Source organism: Anopheles funestus, chromosome X (assembly GCF_943734845.2).
Source record: "Anopheles funestus chromosome X, idAnoFuneDA-416_04, whole genome shotgun sequence".
Classification (NCBI taxonomy): domain Eukaryota; kingdom Metazoa; phylum Arthropoda; class Insecta; order Diptera; family Culicidae; genus Anopheles; species Anopheles funestus.
This window is the reverse complement of record NC_064597.1, coordinates 6,710,326-6,735,882: the sequence shown is the minus strand read 5'-3', so window position 1 is coordinate 6,735,882 and position 25,557 is coordinate 6,710,326. Positions and strand designations below refer to the sequence as shown.

The following is a 25,557-nucleotide window of genomic DNA, read 5'->3' as shown; positions in this document are numbered from 1 at the left end:
GCGATAGCAACAGTATTTCCATCGAGGTTATGCATGTTGATAAGTCACATTTAAGGATGTGAGAAAACAACGTTTAAATGTAGTCTAAATCTTGTTTAAAGTTTTTGGACACATTTGAGGCAATTATAAATTAAAAAAATATCAAATATACGCAGCAATGAGTCACGGTCCGGCAACCATACCTAACACGTTCGTTCAATTGAGATCTGAATGAGCACGGGTTGCATGTATCGAGTGGCACTCAAGTCTTTCTTTTTTTGATTTTTAATTATTTTCAACTCGTTAAATTATTCTCCACCGATTTCACCTGCACGTGCTCTATAATGATCTTATCGATAAGACAACTTTCGTGTGATTCATTGAGTTATTAGCATTTAAACGATGCATTATAGATGAAATCATTCGTTCGGGTGTTAAAACTGTCTATTTAGATTAGATATATTAACACTGCTTTAAACATGTTATAAAAAAAATAATTGGTGACGTTGTCCACCATTCTTATCGGAAGGAATTGCAATAGATTGTTTTTCTCACAACTGAAATTTATGTAACACATCTTCCTTTATATCCATCGCCAAGGTCTAGCTGCAAATTCTGACGCGATGATATCATCAGTCGCCTCACCCCTTTAGCATTGACCACGTACAATCGTTTAGCACCGCGACTGCGATGGGAAGGCAATTAAATGTATCGGAAGAACAGGTTGGAAACAAATATGACGGGTTCAGATTTGCTTAAAACACATCGAATAAAAATAAAAATAACAAAAAAGAAATAGATTTTTCACTTAACTAATTGAGGACGTAGTCACTGCTCTCTCAAGAATTGTTTTGAATGTGTTTCAATGTACTCTTATTGCAATAAGATATAAAATTGGACATTTTCAGGTTTAACTACAATTCTTAAAAGTGATTATAAGGCTTATTTTGATCGTTTTGGGCGATGAAACACTGCATGAAAGATAGTGTAAACATTGTCTAGCGCAAATAATCGTGCATTGCGACGTTACAAATCTCGATCTACTTAATGAGGTGAAGATCACGAATGTTCCAAGGTGAACCATGAGCGAAGATAAGAAATCTGATAAGAAAACCCGATAGCGATAACATTTTTAAGCGAGGAGTTCCAAAATGTTGAACACTCGATTAAGGTGAGTTGCTCGAGTTGCCATTTTTTTAACATCTCGCCTCACGAAACTGTTGCAAGTACGTAAACAAACTCCCTCTGCACTCTGTGCACCATCAATAAAAGGGATCCTCTTCACAAGACCGAACCGAACAGAAAGCATTTGACAGTATCCATACTCCTTTCTCGCTCCGTTGACCCTGTATAGCTCGCCATGCCGGCATCCAACCCGGGAGGGAGGCATGTTTTTTGCCCTTTTATGTCCCGCCTGTTACGGTGCAAAACCATGCAAACCGTACAGCCGACCAAAAACAGGCGACGCAGCAACACCAATGCACGGCATCCAGCGTAAAGCTGGTGCGCGGCCCCTGGTAGGCCTTGGGTCAAGCTAAGCGTTCAATGTGATCATGACTGCTTCCGAATATGGGCGAAGGAAGATCATTAAATTTGCGACAACTTTCCAAAAAACCATTGTCGAATGTGTGTGTGCGTGTGCTGCCTGCCAAAGGGGGTTGGAAAGTATGATGGTAGTGTACGGTTACTGATACGGCTGCAAAGCTTATCGTGTTTTGCCTAATGTCATATTTACCCCTCTGCCCATATCCGGTTCGAGTTCTGGCACGACCTTCTGAGGGTCATTTGGGTTTGTGTCGTAGATTTCTAACATTTGGCAACCAAAAAAAGAAAAAAAAACCATCACAAGATTCAAACCTCATCTTGAAGTTTGCTGTTCACAATACACAAGATTAAGCTTTAAAAAAAATTCTTATCAGGTGGAAGCCATTTTTTACATTTCCCTTTTTTTCTTATGGAACCAAAATGTTTGAATGGATGATGCCACGCGATGCAAAACTGTTTTCAAAAATTTAAGCAATCTTTCCATTCATGAGCAGGAATGCTTGTCAATACGAGAAAACGTGAGCCGCAGAGAAACAATTATCTGGCACGATGCAACTGCATTCTTCAAACTATCTTCCAACGGTACGTGTGCAACGCATTAAACAAGTCGTGCACTAAGAGTGTTTTGGTCCAGTTGCAAGTGCAACATCTTTTGCACAACAATATGATAACATGAAATGTAATGAGTTGTGGAATGAAAGATGAACGTTTTGCGAAAATTGTTATTCGAGATTTTTAAGTTTTAAACGAGGAAAGGTTATGGACAAGAAAAATTAAAATATAAGCTACATTGTAATACTTTCACACTACAAAAGAAAGATATCAATTTATACGTTGAAACATTCCGTGTATTATGACTGTACTCTAATGATAAAGTTTGTTAAATTCCAGTACAAATTTAGCGCTCATAGACTATATATCGTTTATCCTACCCCATCCAAGACGATCCTTTTTAATTTCTGTACGCAACCAGGAAGGCACATCAGTTACCGGATGTGCATTGGGGAAACGTAGCGGAGGCTCGGGTCCATTAAATGGATGCGTTTTGGCGAGCTTTCGTGCCAAATATTCTTTCCGGATCTGTGCCGGGTCACGATATTTATCCATGTACAGATTGAATGGCTTCCGGAGTGGAAACCATTCCTGCTCCCTAATATACGGTGCCGGAAAGTCGTACTCGAATACGGGATGCTGCAGCTGTAGCTTCTCGTGATAGAACGCGGGCAAACTTGTGTCCCAGTCCGATTGGAAAAATGACAAACCAACGGGCGTAATACTATCCTGATGCTGACGATAGAAATCGAGCGTACGGAACGTCCGTCCGGGCAGATCGTATGTATCCGTTAGTCGATACTGCGAAAAATCGATACGAGCATTCTGCTTGTACAGCACGAAAACATGTCGATGATAGCCGGTGCCCTTCGGTGGAAACGGTTGGAGGTATGATATCAACTCTTCACCCTTTTTGATGTCACCATTGGGAATGTTTCCTCTGCAAAAACAATATGAACAAGAATTAATTAAAATGCAAAGCAACTATCGTTAAAATGTACGAGAAATAGTTTTAATTACAAAATAAACAGTTGATAGCGACTTCTTTTAAACATTGTCAACCAATACTTACACAAACCAGTGGCAGTATTCCTTTTCACTATCCTCAAAATGCCCATCGGGATTGGTCATCAGCAGACACCACAAGCTTTCCTTTTCCTCGCTGCCCTTGTCGCCGGTAAATACAAACTTTCCATCAAACTGCACATTCGGAGCCGTTTGTGCTTCACTTGGCTTCAGAATATTTCCATATCGCACTGGATGCACCAAATCACCCACTTGGTACTGAATAGTTAGTTTTACGCGCGGCACAAAATAAGCATATCCGAACAGATGCTTAAATACGCCGTAATGCTCCGCAATTCGTTTTACGTGAAACGGTCCACTTGTTTTCAACCAATCTGCTCGTACCTGTTCCAGATCAACTTCCACTGTAAGGGAAAAAAGCGTTTTTTATTTCTTAGTATTATGCGTGATTGGGTGAAAGGATTTGACCGGCATTACATTTTCGCTCCCTTGCTAATCGTTCCAGTGCGGGATTGGCTCGTTGCGACTTCAGGTGTGCAAGTCGTTCCGACAGTTGTGACGATCTGGACGGTTTTATGTAAGGAAATCCAATGTTTACCGGTTCGGTGATAGCGGGATCGAGTACTTTTTCCGCTGAAATGTAAGAAATATCAACCATAGTCAGGTAGGTAAGAAAGTTACGAAACATTTTGCAAGAACAACGGGGGAACATGCACAGAGAACGGATGGAATACCTTTTAAACGTTCCGCCAACGTTTTGGCAACTCCCGGTGCTTTACCACGTAGCGTATGGCCATGGCGGATGTCTAGCTTTTGAAAGTTAAGCCAAATGTACCTAACAACTAAATATTCACGCGTTTTCTGTATTAGGTGAGCCATGTTTTGGTGCAAATATCGGTACGGATGTTTTTGCTTAACGTTTTGACATAACTGCCGGGTTCATGTGTCATGTTATGTTTACAGGGAGCGATTCGATTTTCTTTTATTTAAGTTTTTCGCACCATGCAAAGAATTTGTTCGGTGTGGAAAACAGCTAAAATACTTATAATAGAGAAAATATAATTATAATTGTTATAAAATAATTGAGAAAAGCAGCTGATAGCAATATTCCTTGACATAGAATAACCTTGTTTATGTTTTGACAGCGTGGATGACAGCTGAAGCACGCACCGGTTCCCATCAGCGGAATATGTTTATGTTCTTGCATGGTTGTGCAGTTATGCTACGGTTGGTGTCTTTTCAACATTATGATTCATCGCTCACGAGAAAGATGCTTCTTTCGTCTCATTCTTTCATATGGAGCAATGCTGTATGTGTGCATAGAACCTAAATATGCTTGAAACGCATGTTTGAGCGTTCAAATAATAATCCGTTACTATTGCTTCTGGAGCTTATTCGATGCTCATGAACATAAATCGTGCTTCAGAGTAGATTAAGAATGGAAACAACTAACAATATCTTCAGTTTTGATTATACGACTATCAACAACGAAGTTAGAATAATCACAATATTTGCATGAAAGACCTAAACGGAAATTATAAAAGTTGTCTAAACGTAAACTATAATTACAGCACTTTACAATGGTTTTCGGAATGTACATGGAAAAGTTGGCACACGAGCAGTTTTGAAAAAAAAGAACTTCTATTATGGAATGAATGCGTAAAACAAAGAAGAAGAGTTACATTGTTATTACAATCACATCCCAGATCACATATTTAAATTTTACGAATTCCTTCGCTTAACCAGTTTGCACTTAGGTAACTTGTTAATATTTAAAGTACCGGTTTCATATTGTTTTGCTGATAATATTGTACGGAATTTACATTATGTATGTACACATGTTTCAATACATTGCATATACTTGTGGGTTTATAAAAAAAATGGGAAAAAATAAAAATAAATATTCAGATAAAAGAATCGTTAGCGAAAAACGAGGAAAGCTATGTTATTAGAAAGTATCAAGCAGTAACAACCAATTGCGTTGAAAACAAACCGGTTCAATTTATCAGGGTGTAGGTGTGAACAGCTGTAACAGTAGTGTAAACTTAAGTAATACTGCGACGAGGAAAACTAATGTAAACGTTTAAGATGTTGTATCATCTATTCTAATATTATGGCCATTTTTGGAAGATGGTATGTCCCTGCATCTATGCGTAGATTATTGCATTATATCAATATCAATTCTATCGACTGCATTACCTATTATGTTTCTTTTTTTTTGCACGCACCCAATCAGCTAAAGACTAAACAGCGGTGGCGACGGTAAAATCTCACTTTTCTTCCTACAATGAACAGCGAATATATTGACCGGTTTGAAGGTAAGGCAAACAATTTGTGAAACATCATTTTAGTTGCTTCATCGTTTGTAGTCTTTTTGTAAGGCAATATTGTCTTATTCAACGTCACCGTGACGTGAACTATCGCGATTTTATGCTTTAGCTTAGTACATCTGTGCCATACTCTTACGCTATAAAAATGATCCAAATGAATCCACGAAACACTGGTTAGGTAAAATCCAATTCATATGGCATATGGTTTTTCACCAACGAAGGCATTGCACCTTTTTTCTTTTGGTACCGTACAGAACGGAATGTTTGCTTATATTACGGTGGTTTTGTAAGTACCTATCCTCTGCTATAGTAAATTGGGCATGTATCTTTTTTTTTCCTGTGAATAATTTAGAAAACTGTGCGCAGAATTCATTCTCAGGCTTGCTGACTGACGAGCAATGATAGTTAAATTTTTGCTAAAGCAGGGCCCGTTTTGTAAACATTTTGTTGTTTGTTTGTTGATGCTTGCAAGTTATTAACAGCTGAATAGTCAGTCCTGTGTATAAGAGGGTTTAATCGAGATTTTAACTCAGTTGTTTAGTGGTACCTTAACAGACAATTCTATTTGATCGCTATATGCTCATCGGACTCGTACGGTAGTCTAACCAATTAAAAAAAACACACGCACATAAGAAATAAAATAAATCAGAACAATTTTTACCTAACATTAAAAGCGATTTCCATGAAACTACTAAGCTGACGCGTCCGGTAAATAACTATTTAACAGGATGTATAACATTGATTAGCTGACCCCCCTCTGTTTTTTTTTAACATGCTTCCACATGGTCGTGGTTTATCTTAATAAAATAAACAGCAAAACAAAAAAAATCTTTAAAGGAACCTAATCAACCAAGAAAATAAGTACATTCTAAGTACAATCTAAACATTTTCTCCTAAAGACACGATGGGATCTAATCTTTTGTACGCAGGACATTGGACTATTGTTGACAAAACAAATGAAGCTGGTGAGGAAATGGAGGGTTTCTTTGTCTCCCCCGAATTGCAAATGAGGAGAACGAACACTCAGACGTTTTTAGTGCTTGTCGCATCGGGAGGCGTTGTTTCATGCGTTCCCTTAAATGCTGGTAACAAGGGTTTGCGATCGTCTTTCGTCTTTTTTGGCTTTGGTCGATTATGCTTGGTATACCTGTACCACGATAAGACAAAATCAATTTTTATTCACATTAAAGTGTAACATCGCAATTTTACTCACCGATTAATCACACCATCCTCCTCATCCATCATCTTGAGTATGATTACTTGATCGTTCGAATCGATTGGAGCAATCGAGATGTCCCGCACGGCACGGAACTTACCGCAATTATTAAGATGTTCGTTTTCCAGCCGGAAAAAGTTCCACACGAAACGACGAAACACTTCCAGCGGTGCCAGAATCGAGGTCATTAGATCACCACTGACGAGCATATTTTCCGTCAGCGCATACGATACAATCCAAACGAACCGCAGTACTAAATCTTCTATGATAGCAAAATAATAGAAAAACTACAACAGAACAAATCAAAACGTGGTGACATATTCGTTCGTAGAATGGTTATTGGGTAGCGTAAACAAATACTTACCGGCATGGAATAAACAATCTCCTCTCGCAGGAAAGTGTTCTCTCCGGCATTCTTATCGAACAATCCCCAATCCATTTTAATGTCCCATGTATATGCGTAGCAGGACGATACAATGGAACTAAACAACCACAGCCAGAGGAAAACGTTATCCGAAGAATCTTCATATTTGTCTGAAAAAAAAAATTAAACGATATTGAGCTACCAACAAAGGCAAAAACTGACATCGAGCTATTTGCTTTTTTAACCACTTACAAGCGTTAGCGGACCGTAACGTTGCGAAGATAACAACGCAGAAGGTCGTTGCATATTTGCCAGCATTTACCAGATGCGGGAAAGCCTCACGCGAATCCCGATAACGGCGCAGACACTGGGCGAATCGAAACCATGCGGGCAAACAATTTACCAATGGACGGATAATATAACTTTCCTCCATACATTGGCGTGTATCTAGAAGAAAAAAAGGTAATTACGAATTAATTGATGTGTATTTAACGACAAATTATTAATAAATTAATTATCTAATATTTCATTCTGGTCTAATGTTTTCCCCTTTATGTCCTATTTTTTATAAAACTGAATATAAATATAGTTAAGTATTTAGGGAAAAAAAACGATTGTTCAAATTGTTCGAAATCTACTCAGATTACTCAAAAACTTTTAACTAATGTTTTTATAATTCAAAAAAAGATTTTACTCACTGCCTGCTTCCAACCAATTGCCATTCGTTGCGTAAAAACAGGTTAGAAATTGGAAATCTAATAGTGCCGTGACGAGACTGTTTAGCTGATCCGCCAGCCAGAAATCGGCAAAACCGACATGAAAGAACGGTGCTGCCACCATCCGGCCGATCGTTTTCAGCAACCAGAAGCGTGCCTCGTACCGAAACACGCGCAGCGGATTGATGAGGAATGCGATCATGATCACGGTCATAAAGAGTGGATTAATGTACGGCGGTATGCTCAGGCTGGCGCTGTACAGAAAGCTCAGCAAACTGAGCGTCCATACCACACCGAAGATGGCGGCCATCTCCATCAGATGCTGCTCGGACAGATGGTTCCGTGGATCCAGCTCGAAGATCAGCACGTGATTAACGCCGGACGAACGCCACCCGTAGATATTGACGCCGATCAGAAATATGAACTCGATCAGCAGCAACGGGCCACGGTACAGCCGGAAAGCGATCTTGAGATTCTCCCCAGTAGCGCTGTCATGGAAGACGGCCGATAGAATGACGGCGACAAACAGCACGACGAAGCTACCGCTGAACAGGCCCACCTTGAAGGTAGTCCAGGGGCTTTGCTGTTCGCCCAACGGTGGTACGCGCAGCCGCTTCATCGCCCGCTGCCGATCGCCACCCTCGAGCTGGGTCGTAACCGTCGTTTCCGTATCATTGATCAGCTTGTCGATGTCCTTGTTGATGAAGAAATGGCTCATCTCGACATGCTCCTTCTGGTACCGGGCACCATTATCCGAGGCCAATATTTTGTCATGCTTTTTCAATATCTTGCGAAACCCGGTATGGTTGAGATTTTGATAGTTCTGCAGCAGTATAAGGCTAAGATAGAATTCGCTAAACGCGAGCTTTAACTCTTGCGCCTTCCGGTACGGTAAATTAATCGGCTTATGGCTGTGACCTTTGCTTTTGCTTTTCTGCTGACTTTCCAGCGTGGTCCGCAGCTGGGTAATGAGGGCAGCATATTTACGCGTCGCTTCCGCCAACTTTTCCGAGTAGAATGTATTGATTTTCTTCAGCTCCTGGTCACAGTAGTGGTAAAAATTTTCGTCAAAGTTTGCAAAATGACGCTTTCGGACGTCTTCCTCTACGCTGTCGAGCGCTGGTGCTTCCTCGTTTGCGGTGTAAAGCATCGCTTTCATTTCCTGAAGCAAATAAAAATAAAAATTAAATTAAAATAAATTACTCAGGTCTCAGCAAGGTTCCAAGCAGCGACTAACGTACCTCGTAGTTGATGTACTGTTTGCGCCATTCTGGTGTAATGTGCGCGGATAAGTGTTCGGCAAACTTCATCCTGACGAGCGCTACCCAACCGTCAAAATCTACTAAGCACCTTTCGAGTATTCGCTATCGTCCAACGTTGAATTTCCAAAAACTGTGTCGTGATTCACTTTAATGGACAATTTATGTCCGATTGATATTGTACGCGATCCAATACATCAGCTGCACCATCACTTTGTATTGCAATACAAATTTCGCTCTATTCTTTCTCTTCAGTTTCAATTACATACAGAATCCCGTATAAGGCAAGAAATGGCTGAAATTGAAGAATAAAATCTTGATATTAATTATTGAATTTTGCCCAATGGAAACGATATGATATTTAAATGAGTTAAGGTGAGCACATCCACACACTCTCTTTAGTGTAACCTTCATTGATCTATCGTCACTAGTAGCCGAACGATCGATAACGCAACATAACACGTTAGAAAATCCTCTTTACGTAGACCTTCATTGCTAACGTCTAATAATGAAGACGTCTAACAACAATCCTGCTGACAGCGTATAGCCACACACTATCGGGTTGTTTACTCGTGGGTTATGATGACATCTTTATAACTTCCATAGCCCCCCCCAAACACACATACACACAAGCAGACGTTCAGCTTGTTCTTCAAGCTTTCTTTTAAGCCCGTGTGTGGGGGCGTTCTTCACGTGATGGCTACCAGCAGCAGCAGCCGTGACCGTCTTATCTCCTTGCACGGGTCGTTAAGAGGAGGACCTTCGCAGATACTTTACGGATACGGCTTCGAAACCATTCCAAATAACGCTCAAAGCTCGAGGCGTGTGCGCATTACCGGTTTTGTCGTTGATTTTTTTTTTTTGCACCGGGATTTCCCCTGTGGTTCGTACACTTCGTACAGGTAAATGGTCCTTTCGTTTCAAAATGGGCAGCAAACTTTCGAGGATGTTCCCTATACTGCGTTCACACTGTGTGTGTGTATTTTTCAATCGAATCCAATAATACCTGAACGTAAGCTCATTACGGTAATCAGTCGTATAATAGCCGGATGGAAGTATGCGACACCCCTTTTCTTTTTGCTGCTGTGTGGCGTAATTAATAGACGCCTTGATACTTTGCTAATCAGCACGACAAAAGCGCCACCAATTAACATGCAAAAATGGGGTAAAAATAAAAACGATGATTATGCGAGCGAAAAATGTCGTAAAGCATGATCATGACCCTCTCTGCAGCCACTATCTATCGAAAGAGCTGTTTGGTATTTATCAATGTGTAGCGTTTTTTAAAATGATTATAAGCAATGGTACCGAATCATCATGCAATATCTTTATCTTATCATTGTCAACAGCATAATTCTTCAAAAAAAACCCCGCTGCTGCTAAATACCCATGGTCATGCAAACTGTTTCGACAACCCCACAACTGCATCACGGGAATATGAGGTTGAATAGGGCCTATTTCTACCAGCACGATCATGGTTCACGTTTTACCTCCTCCACGCTTCCATTGCTGTACAAAGCAAGATCAAACGAAACCGATAAAAAGTAAATAAAGTTAGTTAGTCAGGCCAAAGCTAACACCCAGATCGCAAGCGTGCTGAAATAGATTTTTTCAACCTGGAATACCGTTTTAAAGCTGTTCCACTCGAAGCTACAGAAAGCGTTCTACTTTTTTTCTTTAATTCCAAACCCTTCATTCGGCATTACAGCACAAGCTATATATCATTTCTGCAGAAAGTATTACACCCGTTGTATGCATTCGAGATAACAATTACAATCGTACAAAATCAGCAACCAATGCTGTGTTTCGCGTTGTGCAGTTTTTTTGGTTGTGTGCGCCCGCTTTTGCACATCTGTTTTATAAATACCATTTTAAAACGCTTGCACAACGAATGGAGCTGCAAGAGATGGAAGGAATGATTTGTTTTCTGCAAACGTTTCTTATCGTATATTGGCTTCACACTGTTTGGCGTTGGTAGTACGTGTGGCCGTTTGCAGTCCGTGAGTGGGATGGAAGTACATGAAAAGAGAAAAACAAATCCCATTTTGATTTAAATACATGAAAAATGCACGAGTTGCTCGGGCTCGGTCATGTTTTGCAACAATGTACAGTGAAGTATAATTTAGCTTTTATGAATATGTGATTTTAATAGATAAGAACAATTCACAAGTTTCCAGCCAGGTGTTACGAATAGAAAGATATCATATTCGTAAGTTTATAGCAATCTATATTTGGCACCCGAGTTCGTGCTTTATTCGGCAGAATGGCAAACCTTTTAATCCTTCTGCCGTCCATCCAAACGATCATAATGTCCAGAAAAAAAAGCATTGCACATGATATCATGCATCGCAACGGTTGCATCCGCTCGTTTGTTTGGTTTCGTTGCTAAGAAGGGACTGCAAGGAGAAGATAAAAAATTACAAAAAAAAACAGGTCCGGAATCCTGTCGTTTTATTCCGCTTCCCTTTTCCTCCTTAACTCTTCGGTTAGTTTCAGCTCTCAGCAGCAAACTACAAATGTGCAGACTTTATAATCGGTAGGGCCCAAACGGGTAGTTTGTGGTTGGTGTTTCCTCCCACTAGCAGCAGCAACAGCTGCAGCAGCAGTAGCAACAAAAAAAAGGAACTTGGACAACAGGTTTCCGGTAGTGATACAGTCGAACGTACGTAGCTCATGCCATAAATCCGCAGCATACCTTCTTGAGGCTGCCTTGTTGCTAGGTGATATACGATTCGTCCCCTTCGATCTGACTCACAAGAATGGATTGTTTATTCAATTATACCTTGTGTGTATATTGAATTAGAAACAATATTTGACTGTAGAACAGTTGGAGGAGGAAATTTATTGTAAAAATCAATGCTTAGGATAGATTTCCTGCCAAATGCAAATGCATGAGTATTTGTTTTGTGATAATGATAACAATACATCATCACGTCTCAACGGTCTGTCTGGCCGTGGGATCATATCTAATCATTTCATCCCATTTTAAATTCACTTCCACCTTCCTGTGAAGTTCCAAACCGTAGCCGTGTTTATTCGATTTTAATGATACATTTCTTCCTTGCTGTTAATATTAGTTATTCCCTTGCAGTGCGATTGTTTGCCCACGGTAATCTCTATTGCTGTTGTTACTGTGGGTGGTTTTTGTGCATATCTCGAACCCAGTCCTGAATCACATGTTTGAAATAGAACTAGTCATTATAAAAAATCGCAGATCTAGTACTGCTGATGGTAGTTTTGATGTTTGGTTTGATTGATAATACTGTTTAAATAATCCACTTACCTTACATGTAGCGTTGATCTTTGAAAGAGCAGTTTGTAGGTTTACGGCTGGACGAACAAGCTCACAGATTGGCGTGTGTGCACCGGTGAAAATTGTATTTAACCTGATTAGACATCGCTTTGCGATCAAGGTGTACGATTATTTCTTATGCTACGTAACACGCCCGGTCCGTGATAACTGAGTCGATTCTCTGTCGAAAACAATAAATAAAGTTCCATTGTGTGAGTGTGCGAACTGATCAATGCGGAACAGGAGAAATGCAAAGCAATATTAGCGAAAAAAAAACCGAGCGAAACTTTCTTTTTATTGTACGATTTAGAACAACCTAGGCGGAGAGACGGTGGCCACGCAATGGCCACCAAGGCGGGATGGAACATTTACCCGTTTGTAACACACGATCGTATTAACACACTTTTGACAACACGGCCGTTTCGTTGCGAATCATCCGTGCGGACGGACCTGCTTGCGGGTTGATTGTGTTTATTTGCTTTCTGCAGTCATGAGCCCCGTTTTGGTCCAGCTGACGGAGCAGTTGACGATGGTGGGGTTAGAAATATCGAATCAAAAGAAAATAACGTAGGCAAATAATAAAAACAAAACACAAACAGAAAACGAAGGAAAGATCACTTTGCAAAAGCGCAGGAAGCTAGAAGTGCACTGTTGCGACAGGGTATGCCACTGTCAGCCGTGCTGGTTGGTTCAGCAAAATAACAAATAACCGCGACAATCACATGATGACGCGGGCGAATGACAGCTGATTTTTTGGCATTTCCGTTATTTGGCAAAATAATAACCCAACCATCTTATTTGAGTGGTGTTTTAAAAGGAAATAAACATTTTAAATAGATTTAACCTGCACGAAAAAATTAGAAAATGTCGATAGAAGTAACAAATATCGGGAAAAAATTCGATCAAGTTGCCAGCGTGCAAAAACAAAACATTTATTTGTACACACTTCGCGTACTCTGCGAACGTGTACAGCCTTTACTGTCATCAAACAAAAGTGCCTTTTCATACGTCACTTGGTGACAGTCTTTACTTGGTGTATGAATGTCAAAATGGGGAAAGCCTCTTTTGAACTTCCGTTTCGGCAAGGGAACACGAATTCCTTACTGCAGGGTAAGAAAATAATGAATAAATAGATGTTGTTAAAATTGTTTAGCTATCAAAACTCCCCATCAAAGTATGCTAAAGTAGCGAGGGATCGAATTTCAGGCTGGTGTGAAAAATAGCAAACCACTATGCATTTAAATTCTCGTTCTTCGTGATCTATTGATGCGCATCCCGCATGTTTGTGTGATCCAGCGAAGGGTATTAAACCGTTTTTTTTTGGTATTGCTTTTTTGTTACAGTGACCCAGTCTAACCATGGCTCCATCGCGGAAGAATAAAGTCGTGAAGGAAGAGGTGCAGGTGTCGCTCGGGCCGCAGGTACGCGATGGTGAAATCGTGTTCGGTGTGGCACATATTTACGCCAGTTTCAATGATACCTTCGTACACGTCACGGATCTATCGGGTAAGGAAACCATCTCCCGTGTGACCGGTGGCATGAAGGTGAAAGCCGATCGTGACGAAGCCTCGCCTTATGCCGCTATGTTGGCCGCTCAGGTAAGACCATTTATTTCATTGCAATTGAGGAAGTGTAATTGATTGTTTGTTCCCTTACGATAGGATGTGGCGGAAAAGTGTAAATCGCTCGGCATTACCGCCCTTCACATTAAGCTGCGTGCGACTGGTGGAAACCGCACGAAGACACCTGGACCGGGTGCACAGTCGGCGCTCCGTGCGTTGGCCCGTTCTTCAATGAAGATTGGTCGCATCGAGGATGTCACACCGATTCCATCCGATTCTACTCGCAGGAAGGGTGGTCGCCGCGGTCGTCGTCTATAAGCCGACATCCTTATACCCTTCTTCCTCGTGCGCTTTCGGTCGATTTGGTATTCTACTTGTGTATGCTATGATTTGATGTTTGCTCATCTGATTTTGTTAACCTCGGTAAAAAAGACGTACGTACTTTTTTCTGGTCCAGCGCTGTAAGAAAAATATTACGAATGGTTACAACTGTATCATCCGGAATACCAATAAATTGTGAACCACTAAAATCCTTTTAAAAACGCCAATTTGATGTCATCGTTGTGTGTGATATATCAGATAACAATCGCATTCGAAATCACGAAAGATGGTACGATGGAGTTTAGGTAAGAGTTCAATCAATATTCCAGTTTGATGGTAAGCATTCAATGAATGTGGAAAGTTAATAAGAATTGAATTGGATGCATCAATCACAACAGAAAACGGCACAATTATAAACTATTTTATAATAGAACTTGCTAAATAATGTCTACATCTTTAAAACAAATTAAGTCAGTTAATGCATTCAGAACCAATCATACCAATAGAAACAAAAGAACTTCGAAAAATATCGCCAAACTAGCTTCAACAGAAAGCTCTTTGGTGTCTAATCAAACTAAGCCATAAAACAATTACAATTTAAGCAACTTGTGTGAGAATTGAACCGCCCAATTGTTTTTAGTTAAAATTTTGTCAAGCTTGAGGTTCATCTCGTTATGGAAAAGGTAAGTTATCGAGCGTGTAGTGTTGTTCGTAAAACATCCCTTAAATGAGCAGGTTTACTGCTATTCATAACAAATGTTAAAATGTTGTATGTTTTACAAAACTAAATACAATTTCTTGTGAATTGAGTAACAATGCAACCGTACAAAACTTTGTAGTATTTCATCCTGCAAATATGATTTTCTACAACGTCATATTGAAGAGGTTTATCGGAGATAAACGGACATTTGCATTACGTTATTGTAGAGTGCATTTGAAAATGGTTGTTTTAATTCGCCTTGATTGATTGCAGAAGACGTTGTAGCTTTTATTTCATTTGCTTGTACTCTGGATGATTGATTGGAGAATTGATAGTTTGTTGTTCAGCAGAGCAGTTAGTTCAAAACAGATAGGGAAACTTTTCAATATTCCCAAAACAAACGATAGAACGATTTAAATTTGATCGAAGGTGGTGGAAGTATTGGCGTTTTTGATTCATCTTCGTGTCTGTAATGGAACAAGAATGATAAAATTAACTTGGACGAATGGTATTTTATAACCTTTCCTTTCCAGCATACTTCACTTCACAGAGGGAAAGTGTAAATATGGCGATGCATGTTAGAGACTTCACTGGTGCACTGGTATGAAGGAATTTTATACAGATTCGTTCGCGTTTTAATGCTTTTTATTGACGATTGAACAATCCATGTTATTGCCAGACCATAACCAGCACACAATAACATTGATTGTTGACAGTTTTCACCTTCATTTTCTCCAAGCAAATGAAAAGCCCCTCGCGTTGATCCGCAACACTAGGATCAATACTTAGGCCGAGTTAGCATTCGGACCACGGCGACGTCCGTACGCCTGCACTACGCTCGAGAAGCGTCTGTTGTACTGGATGCGTCGCTTAGCACGGCCAGTCTTCTTCTTCTTCTTTTCTTTCTTTTCGACCTTGGGCGTTTGTCCTTTTACTTTGCCGGCACGTGCGAGGGAACCGTGAACCTTACCACCGAGCAGTCGTACGGTAAGATCGAGCTCGGCCGAAGTCAGCTGCGATACGGTGACATCTTCTGCAAGCGGTGTACCTTCGCAGTATAGATGGAGTTCCTCAGCATCGACGGACTCCAGTCCGGCCAGCAGAGCCTAATCGATATGAAAGAGTAGGAAGAGCAAGTCGTATGAAATATTTGTTTTTCAAAGCAATTTCTATTTATTTTGATCATTCTTTAACATGAGTAAGTACATAAAAGAAGCTAATCGTACGGATTTTTAACAAATGTAGTAACAACTATGACGGTTACCACAATAAAAGAATGTTATAACCGTTTCTCAGTGTTCTATGTATATTATTTAGGCAGTGATTATTAATGGAGGATCAGTGTGTTAGAACATGTACAAAGATCCGCTGGAATCTGCCAATCTCTCTCTCTCTTCTTGGCTTTAACGACCTTACAGGTCACGCCGGCCATTTCTGGCTTACTAGACATATTTTTACCACGTAGCCGGATAGTCAGTCCTTGCTACTGGGGGACGGTCCGGATGGGATTTGAACCCAGTCCTGCCGTGAGGACCGGCGCCGTTTATCACATGCTTCACCAGGCCGTCCCTCATCAATCATCAAATCATTTTAATAATTGTAAGAATCAATAAATACCACGGATAATAAAATAAAGAAATTCTAAACCCGTTTCTCAGTGTTCTTTAAATATTATTTAGGCAGTAATTATTATTGGAGGATCAGTGTGGCAAAGCATCTACAAAGATCCGCTGGAGACTGCCATAAAAAGTGCATCATGTTTTTTTTTGTAATTTACTGTCGTGAATCAACGCTCCCTTTGATAGTCATCGTTTGGGAAGTTTAACTTCCACCGACCGGCAAAGGTCTCAGATTCCTAGCGTTACTCTAGCAGACATTGTTTAAGGCCACTGGCAAATAGAACTACCAAGCGGTCGTTATGATTTATGTCTGCTTGTGGGGTTTTTCGGTTGTTCTTGAGAAACGATAATTTTCCCATTATTTGGAAACCATATTTTTGATAAATTATTTATATGGCAAGGAGCTGTATTTGTAGCGGAATTGACGAGCTCAATTATAACGAAAAAAGAGTTAATATTGAGTAGATAATTACGCGCTGTTCTTGCCCTAGAGATAAACCCTAGAGATTAGACACGTTAAAGTTCTTGTATCAATCGGGCCAAAGGAATGTGCGATTAGAAAGGATTCTAACGAATAAAGTACGTTTCATTTTTGCCATCCAATCCATTTATTGGAAACCATATTTTTGACAAATTATTTATCTTACAAGAAGCTTTATTTGTAGCGGAATTGACGAGCTCAATTATAACGAAAAAAGAGTTAATATTGAGTAGATAATTACGCGCTGTTCTTGCACAAACCCTAGAGATTAGACACGTTAAAGTTCTTGTATCAATCGGGCCAAAGGAATGTGCGATTAGAAAGGATTCTAACGAATAAAGTACGTTTCATTTTTGCCATCCAATCCATTTATTGGAAACCATATTTTTGACAAATTATTTATCTTACAAGAAGCTTTATTTGTAGCGGAATTGACGAGCTCAATTATAACGAAAAAAGAGTTAATATTGAGTAGATAATTACGCGCTGTTCTTGCACAAACCCTAGAGATTAGACACGTTAAAGTTCTTGTATCAATCGGGCCAAAGGAATGTGCGATTAGAAAGGATTCTTCTAACGAATAAAGTACGTTTCATTTTTGCCATCCAACCCATTTATTGTAAACCATATTTTTGACAAATTATTTGCATTGCAAGGAGTTTCATTTGTAGCGGAATTGACGGACTCAATTATAACGAAAAAAGAGTTAATATTGAGTAGATAATTACGCGCTATTCTTGCACAAACCCTAGAGATTAGACACGTTAAAGTTCTTGTATCAATCGGGCCAAAGGAATGTGCGACTAGAGAAAATGTTATAAACAATAGATTGGTTTGTCGCAACAAGCGTCAACTGGTCCAACGTAACCTTTTTTTTCCGTACGAACCGGTGAGTAGCATATGGATTGTTTCGTTTACTCTAGCAAATGTTCTTAGGCCGACTCATGCAATGTAAATGTGCATCGGCTTGGTACAGTTGCCGCTTGCTTGCATTTTACAATATTCGTTTTCAATATGTACTGACAAAAACCTATACCGCAGAATCAATACCGGCGAAGGTGTGAATCGCAGTTCAAACGGTCAGGATTCGCTCTAGCAGAGGTTCTAGGGAGTCAAAACGACGTTACATATTAACTCTGCTGTCCTCTGCATACCGTTGCGATAGCTTCTTTTATGTTTTTGAAAAACTTACATGTAAACTAAAAATTAATTTTGCTTACCTTCACATGGGCAACATTGTCACCCGGCTGAACGTCCAAGACGTGCGTGTTCAATCCACGTACGTGCAGCTGCATCTTTGCTTTTTACAGGCTTAAAAATAAATCAAACGCCTTGGTTTGAAACTGGAATATAGACAAGAAATAAAAGCATTATTTGAAAATACACAACTAACTAAAACCTTCCAACACACAACAAGCTGTGCAGCTTTACAATATAGTTGTATTATGGTTGGTTCACCGAAGCATCAGCATATTTGTTTCAGTACAAAATGCGTGCGGCGATATGATATATTTCCCGCACGCACGGTTTAACGGAAGAAAGTTTCACATTTCAAACACTTGTACAGCTTAAATAAGTTCTTCAATATTACATATTTGCTGATACTTTGGTAAATCAAGCACTATTAACTATTAAATTTTAACAACGCTTTTTTAAGACACGTACCCTGAGCGAAGTGCTAACTCGGAAAGAAAGAGGCATGGAGATTGTCAGAACCATAGCGGAAATTGGAGTGACATACATACAGCTGAAAAGGCGTTTTCATAAGGCGGAGTACTCTCGCGCCAAGAACGTCAAAACAATGGAGCTGTCGATTAAGATTTACAAAGCGAAAAAAATATATTAATATATTTAAAAACTAAAAATGAGTTTAAAAAGTTTTTCTATTAAGTGGTAAAGTAAAATTAAATCATAGTTGTTCGGTGTGAGCATTTACGCGAGAAATGTTATATGGGTCATTTGCTGACGTTTTCGTTCCGTATTGACGTTTGACATTTGTTTACGTATGAAAGAAATTGTACACGCTCGCACTCACAACTTTACTTGCAGCCGAACACATACGGCATTTGACAAAAAAAAATATACGAACATTCCTATAAATCAGTTAGAAAGTATTTATTTGTTTGTCTAACTTGACGGTGCCGAAGAAACATACTCAACATATCAACAATACAGCGATCAGAACGTTTACGGCCGGAACTTAGTATCAGCACGAACCCGTCTAGATAACAACACCCATCATCAGCAGTGGAGTACGTATGCGTGCACCCGTTTTTGTGGCAGCACATGAAGGTTAGGGGGCGGTGGTAGCAGAGGCGTAGATGACGACGACGGAGAAAGCGACCGGTCGTAATTATTCAGTGTGGTAAAACGGGTTCCGGTTTTTGGTTTGGAGTGTGTAATACAGCTCACCCTTTTGTGCTTTACGACGGAGCCAAATCGTGGCGGGGTGCCCCGGCGTGCATGCGAAACCTGACGCAGATTTGGACACGTAGCCAAGTAGCTGGTCGGCCGGTAGGATGCGAGTGACAAACATTCGAGGCGGTCGGATTTTCCGCATCGCGATCAGCGTGGCGATCGTGATTATGATACTGTACATGATAGCGACCTGGTCGGGGGTGGATCAGCACACAGTGAAGGATGTGTACAATGCGCGGTTTGCAGCAATGCGGGGAGATGGCGATGGTGGCGGTACCGCTGGGGAAGATCGAAGCCATCCGAAGGAGGTACCACAGCTGGTGGAGGGTTTGGGTAATTTCGAACCAGCGGATAAACCCACGCCGGATGGTCCGGGCGAAGGTGGCAAGGCGTACGTGCTGCCGGAGGACCAGCAGAATCGTGCCACTGATGCGGAGATGGAATACGGCATGAATATCGTCGTGTCGGATGCGATTTCGCTTGGTCGCACGATTAAGGACACGCGGTTGGAGGAGTGCAAACATTGGGATTATCCTTATAATCTACCCCGCACGAGTGTTATCATAGTCTTCCACAACGAGGGCTTCAGTGTGCTAATGCGCACGGTGCACTCGGTGTTGAATCGTTCCCCGAACCACTTGCTGCACGAGATCATTCTCGTGGACGACTATTCGGATAAGGAAGATTTGAAGGGAAAGCTGGAGCGTTACATCGAACGTTTCGATGGCAAAGTGCGCCTGATACGCAACAGCGAACGTGAAGGTTTGATTCGAACACGTTCCCGCGGTGCCAAGGAAGCAACCGGGGAGGTGATCGTTTATCTCGATGCTCACTGTGAAGTCAACACAAACTGGTTGCCACCACTGCTCGCACCTATACATCGGGATCGTACCGTCATGACGGTACCGATCATCGACGGTATTGATCACAAAACGTTCGAGTATCGGCCAGTTTACGCCGACGGCCATCATTACCGGGGCATCTTCGAGTGGGGCATGTTGTACAAAGAGAATGAGGTGCCGCGCCGGGAGCAGAAGCGTCGCAAACACGACAGCGAACCATATCGGAGTCCAACGCATGCCGGCGGTCTGTTCGCGATCAATCGACGGTTTTTCCTCGAGCTCGGTGCCTACGATTCCGGTCTGCTGGTGTGGGGTGGTGAGAATTTTGAGCTAAGCTTCAAAATTTGGCAGTGTGGCGGCAGCATCGAGTGGGTACCGTGTTCCCGGGTGGGGCACGTGTACCGTGGCTTTATGCCGTACAATTTCGGCAAGCTGGCAAGCAAAAAGAAGGGCCCACTGATCACGATCAACTACAAGCGGGTGATAGAGACGTGGTTCGATGGACCGTACAAGGAGTATTTTTACACCCGGGAACCACTCGCCCGTTTTCTCGACATGGGCGACATTAGCGAGCAGCTGGCGCTGAAGGAACGGCTGCAGTGCAAAAGCTTCCAGTGGTACATGGATAACGTGGCGTACGATGTGCTGGACAAGTACCCGATGCTGCCGGCAAACGTTAAATGGGGCGAACTGCACAACGTCGGCAAGGATATGTGTGTGGATGCACTAGGCCGGCAGCCGCCGGCCGTTATCGGGTTGCAGCCGTGCCATGGCCAGGGTCACAATCAGCTCATACGGTTGAACGGTGCCGGTCAGCTCGGTGTCGGCGAACGTTGCATCGAAGCATATAACGCGGAGATTAAGCTTGCCTTCTGCCGTCTCGGTACCGTCGACGGACCATGGCAGTATGACGAACATTCCGGCACGCTGCTGCATCGAACGCACAAGAAATGTATGGGCTATCAGCCACAAACGCGTCAGCTAGCGCTGATGCCCTGCGACATGAACAACGCGTACCAATCATGGAAGTTTCAGGAAATTCAACCCCACTGGTAATGGCGGCAGGCCTTTAGAGTGATTTTCTAACGGGGTTCTTAATATCGACGAAACCACGGAAAAAGATCGTTTAAACTTCCGCTATTTGAACTGAAATGTACCATCCTTTTCCCGAATCAATCAATTTTTGGGGTTATTTGTTTAGTGAAAACATTCTCTTTCGAAGATCCAAAAAAAAACACAATTCTCATACTAAGAACGATTTGTTAGAAGAAGAAAAAAAATAGGCTGCAATTGTAAGAAACGTTTGCCGGTAGTAGAAAGGATTATGTTTGATAAACAATGACTAGCAATGGTTGTCGCACGATTGCAGGAGATTATGTTGTCCGCCATTACAAAAAAAATTCGGAACGAGTATTTGTTTACGCGCGCGCAAACCTACCGCATCTGTTCTCTCCGTGTATGTGTATGTGTGTGCGTTTGTTAAAGCGTGAAGCATGGCAAAATGGCGTAAAACCAATGGAGGACACAAGTTTCTGACCAGACCACGAGGGCGTGCTTGAATGGATGCAAATAGTGAGAATTTATTAAACCAATTAGTGATACTTGACTAGACAACATCTTTCTCGATCGCGGGAGATGCAAAAATAGGCGTTGAATAAATGAAAACTGATTCCATTATAAATTGAAAAAAAAAACAAAAAAACAAAGTGAAGAAGTTTTGGAAACAAAAATGATTGAAAACAAGCGATCTCGTACCACTTTACATTCGGTGGGATATGTTTAGGAATTTCAGAACAGCTTAAGAACCGTGGTACGGATAATGGATGTGTGCTCTGGGAGGGAAAGAGAGAGCGAGAGAGAGGGAGAAAAAAACTGTATACAACGCACTGCAATAATATAATTTACAACACGATACGAAAGAAGTATATTACACAAAATATGGTGTGACTTAATTTCATTAATTACTATATTTATGTTGTTCCATTTATCATTGACAAGTGTTCAGTCTGTATCATTATACAAAAAACAAACACTCGCATACCACGTGAGCTGTGCGAATTATGACTGCCAACATTCCAACGACAATTATGTGAAGGTCTTATAATCTTAAGCCATAAAGATACGTTAAGTTTCCCCATTAGATAGAAATGGGCTAATTTGACCATTTTCGTTACAACCCAACCAAGTGTTATGTCATCGAGCGGCAGAAAATGTTATCCTATCGACGACCGGATCTAAAGCCACCGACACTGGACGATTGATCAAACGATGATACCGCACGTGATACATGAGATAAACCGCAATAAAGAAGAATGCAATCGTAGAACTCAATACTAAAGAAGAGAACTGTTTAAACTGTTGTTGCAAATGGGGGTCTGGGAAAGTGACGACATTTTTTGGTTGTTGGTGCACGTGACGTTTCGCTCATTTAGGGTGTTGTACAGTAACTAAATACTTACAACACAGCTGTGTTTTGTACAGAACCGTGGCAGATCCGGATGGAAACTAGTTAAGCAGTATTATTACACCGCGTAAAGAGAAAACATTTTTACTGCCAAACTGACGTTTCACTGCACCGCACAAAGGCATCCGTTGTGCTTCTTTCACAAACACGTTGTCTATCGTTTTTTTTTTGGGGGGGGTTATATTAAACCCGATTGTTTGCGCCATCGTGCGCCGTACGTACGTCAAACTAATTTGTAAATTGAATCGTCGAACTGATAGGGTCGGATCCAGGCCTATATGATCACGGCCTTTGTTACGTCTAATTTCTATACAAACCAACGCACTGTTTCTTTCGTAAAACAAACAGCAATGATAACATCTTTTGCTCAACAGTTTAATTACTAGCAGCAGCACAAAGGTGGAAAGAAAACAAATAGAATCAACTCCGTAGTTCGAAAATGAAGCGAGTTAAATACTTTAATGATGAAATTAATGTATTAGTTAATTAAATTAGCCATCGTCAATGTAAGTACTGCTTATCATTTGTGTGCTCTTCTTCGTCGAAAATTTTTAACCTGTGGTCGATAGATGGCACCAATGGCTACATTTTCTTCTTGGACGGCTATGCCCTCAGATGTCTGTGCCAGAAGTTAATCGAGGAACCAAGTTCTTTACCCTGTTTGAGAAAATGTAAATTTTTTCTCATTTTTGCACCAACTTTTGCCTATAACTCGGTCGGTATCCAACGGATCGCCAATCTTTAACTGGTGGTCGATAGATGGCATCAATGGCTACATTTTCTTCTTGGACGGCCATACCGTCAGATGTCTGTGCCAGAAGTTAATCGAGGAACCAAGTTCCTTACCCTGTTTGAGAAAATGTAAAATTTTCCCCATTTTTGAGGAATTTAGCAAAATTGAAAAATGTGATATATTTTAATGGGAATTTGTTGCAATAAGTTTCTTTTCACTTAAATAGTGCTTTAAATCAAAAAAAGAATACAAAATCAGAAAAAAATTTCAAAAAAATTTCAACTCGAAAATTTCATAAGGGGTACCCCTTACGTTTTTTTTGAGAAATTTTGCAAAAAAAAATGAAATTGTTTTATTTTAATCCCAATTGGTTGCAATGAGTTTCTTTTCACTCAAATAATGATTGAAATAAAAAAAAGAGTGAAAAATAATGAAAAAATCAAAAAATTCAAAAAAATGAAAATTTACTAAGGGTCATTTTTGCACCAAATTTTGCCTATAACTCGGTCGGTATCCAACGGATCGCCAATCTTTAACCTGTGGTCGATAGATGGCATCAATGGCTACATTTTCTTCTTGGACGGCCATGCCCTCAGATGTCTGTGCCAGAAGTTATTCGAGGAACCAAGTTCCTTACCCTGTTTGAGAAAATGTAAAATTTTTCTCATTTTTGCACCAACTTTTGCCTATAACTCGGTCGGTATCCAACGGATCGCCAATCTTTAACTTGTGGTCGATAGATGGCACCAATGGCTACATTTTCTTCTTGGACGGCCATACCGTCAGATGTCTGTGCCAGAAGTTATTCAGGGAACCAAGTTCCTTACCCTGTTTCTGAACAATTTAGCAAAATTGAAAAATGTGATATATTTTAATGGGAATTTGTTGCAATATGTTTCTTTTAACTCAAATAATGCTTTAAACTAAAAAAAGAATAAAAATCCAAAAAAAAATTTCAAAAAATTTTCAACTCGAAAATTTCACAAGGGGTACCCCTTACGTTTTTTGTTGAGAAATTTTGCAAAAAAATGAAATTGTTTTATTTTAATCCCAATTGGTTGCAATGAGTTTCTTTTCACTCAAATAATGATTGAAATAAAAAAAAAGAGTGAAAAATAATGAAAAAATCAAAAAATTCAAAAAAATGAAAATTTACTAAGGGTCATTTTTGCACCAAATTTTGCCTATAACTCGGTCGGTATCCAACGGATCGCCAATCTTTAACCTGTGGTCGATAGATGGCATCAATGGCTACATTTTATTCGTGGACGGCCATGCCCTCAGATGTCTGTGCCAGAAGTTATTCGAGGAACCAAGTTCCTTACCCTGTTTGAGAAAATGTAAAATTTTTCTCATTTTTGCACCAACTTTTGCCTATAACTCGGTCGGTATCCAACGGATCGCCAATCTTTAACTTGTGGTCGATAGATGGCACCAATGGCTACATTTTCTTCTTGGACGGCCATACCGTCAGATGTCTGTGCCAGAAGTTATTCAGGGAACCAAGTTCCTTACCCTGTTTCTGAACAATTTAGCAAAATTGAAAAATGTGATATATTTTAATGGGAATTTGTTGCAATATGTTTCTTTTCACTCAAATAATGCTTTAAACTAAAAAAAGAATAAAAATCCAAAAAAAAATTTCAAAAAATTTTCAACTCGAAAATTTCACAAGGGGTACCCCTTACGTTTTTTGTTGAGAAATTTTGCAAAAAAATGAAATTGTTTTATTTTAATCCCAATTGGTTGCAATGAGTTTCTTTTCACTCAAATAATGATTGAAATAAAAAAAAGAGTGAAAAATAATGAAAAAATCAAAAAATTCAAAAAAATGAAAATTTACTAAGGGTCATTTTTGCACCAAATTTTGCCTATAACTCGGTCGGTATCCAACGGATCGCCAATCTTTAACCTGTGGTCGATAGATGGCATCAATGGCTACATTTTATTCGTGGACGGCCATGCCCTCAGATGTCTGTGCCAGAAGTTATTCGAGGAACCAAGTTCCTTACCCTGTTTGAGAAAATGTAAAATTTTTCTCATTTTTGCACCAACTTTTGCCTATAACTCGGTCGGTATCCAACGGATCGCCAATCTTTAACTTGTGGTCGATAGATGGCATCAATGGCTACATTTTC

At 40.4% G+C, this 25,557-nt stretch overlaps 5 protein-coding genes across 7 annotated transcripts; 2 read left to right on the top strand and 3 right to left on the bottom strand.

Moving 5' to 3' along the window:
- Positions 1 to 2,350: 2,350 nt before the first annotated feature.
- LOC125771244 (39S ribosomal protein L38, mitochondrial) lies at positions 2,351 to 4,037 on the bottom strand. The gene is made up of 4 exons (XM_049441659.1): positions 3,837 to 4,037; positions 3,580 to 3,735; positions 3,149 to 3,506; positions 2,351 to 3,016 (listed from the first exon to the last, which is right to left on the bottom strand). Exons 1-4 carry the CDS (start codon positions 3,979 to 3,981, stop codon positions 2,437 to 2,439), a joined length of 1,239 nt encoding a protein of 412 aa, XP_049297616.1. The 5' UTR covers positions 3,982 to 4,037; the 3' UTR covers positions 2,351 to 2,436.
- A 687-nt stretch (positions 4,038 to 4,724) lies between these two features.
- Positions 4,725 to 12,999, bottom strand: LOC125771229 (xenotropic and polytropic retrovirus receptor 1-like). 3 transcript variants are annotated; one of them, XM_049441628.1, is made up of 8 exons: positions 12,652 to 12,999; positions 12,271 to 12,460; positions 8,970 to 9,282; positions 7,711 to 8,890; positions 7,265 to 7,459; positions 7,013 to 7,182; positions 6,646 to 6,935; positions 4,725 to 6,579 (listed from the first exon to the last, which is right to left on the bottom strand). In XM_049441628.1, the coding sequence occupies exons 3-8, from the start codon at positions 9,036 to 9,038 to the stop codon at positions 6,456 to 6,458; spliced, it is 2,028 nt and encodes a 675-aa protein (XP_049297585.1). In that variant the 5' UTR covers positions 9,039 to 9,282; positions 12,271 to 12,460; positions 12,652 to 12,999; the 3' UTR covers positions 4,725 to 6,455. The 3 variants fall into 3 exon arrangements, with proteins under 3 accessions (XP_049297585.1, XP_049297595.1, XP_049297604.1); XM_049441638.1 differs by lacking the exons at positions 12,271 to 12,460; positions 12,652 to 12,999 and adding an exon at positions 9,377 to 10,057; XM_049441647.1 differs by lacking the exons at positions 12,271 to 12,460; positions 12,652 to 12,999 and adding an exon at positions 9,396 to 10,057.
- Positions 13,000 to 13,272: 273 nt separating this feature from the next.
- LOC125771254 (40S ribosomal protein S14a) lies at positions 13,273 to 14,389 on the top strand. Its single transcript, XM_049441670.1, has 3 exons — positions 13,273 to 13,389; positions 13,623 to 13,877; positions 13,941 to 14,389. Exons 2-3 carry the CDS (start codon positions 13,638 to 13,640, stop codon positions 14,157 to 14,159), a joined length of 459 nt encoding a protein of 152 aa, XP_049297627.1. The 5' UTR covers positions 13,273 to 13,389; positions 13,623 to 13,637; the 3' UTR covers positions 14,160 to 14,389.
- A 1,100-nt stretch (positions 14,390 to 15,489) lies between these two features.
- On the bottom strand, positions 15,490 to 18,712 carry LOC125771261 (FAU ubiquitin-like and ribosomal protein S30). The gene is made up of 3 exons (XM_049441684.1): positions 18,628 to 18,712; positions 18,183 to 18,305; positions 15,490 to 15,968 (listed from the first exon to the last, which is right to left on the bottom strand). The coding sequence occupies exons 2-3, from the start codon at positions 18,255 to 18,257 to the stop codon at positions 15,648 to 15,650; spliced, it is 396 nt and encodes a 131-aa protein (XP_049297641.1). The 5' UTR covers positions 18,258 to 18,305; positions 18,628 to 18,712; the 3' UTR covers positions 15,490 to 15,647.
- Positions 18,713 to 18,957: 245 nt separating this feature from the next.
- On the top strand, positions 18,958 to 22,553 carry LOC125771929 (N-acetylgalactosaminyltransferase 7). Its single transcript, XM_049443118.1, has one exon. The coding sequence runs from the start codon at positions 19,482 to 19,484 to the stop codon at positions 21,276 to 21,278; it is 1,797 nt and encodes a 598-aa protein (XP_049299075.1). The 5' UTR covers positions 18,958 to 19,481; the 3' UTR covers positions 21,279 to 22,553.
- Positions 22,554 to 25,557: the final 3,004 nt, after the last annotated feature.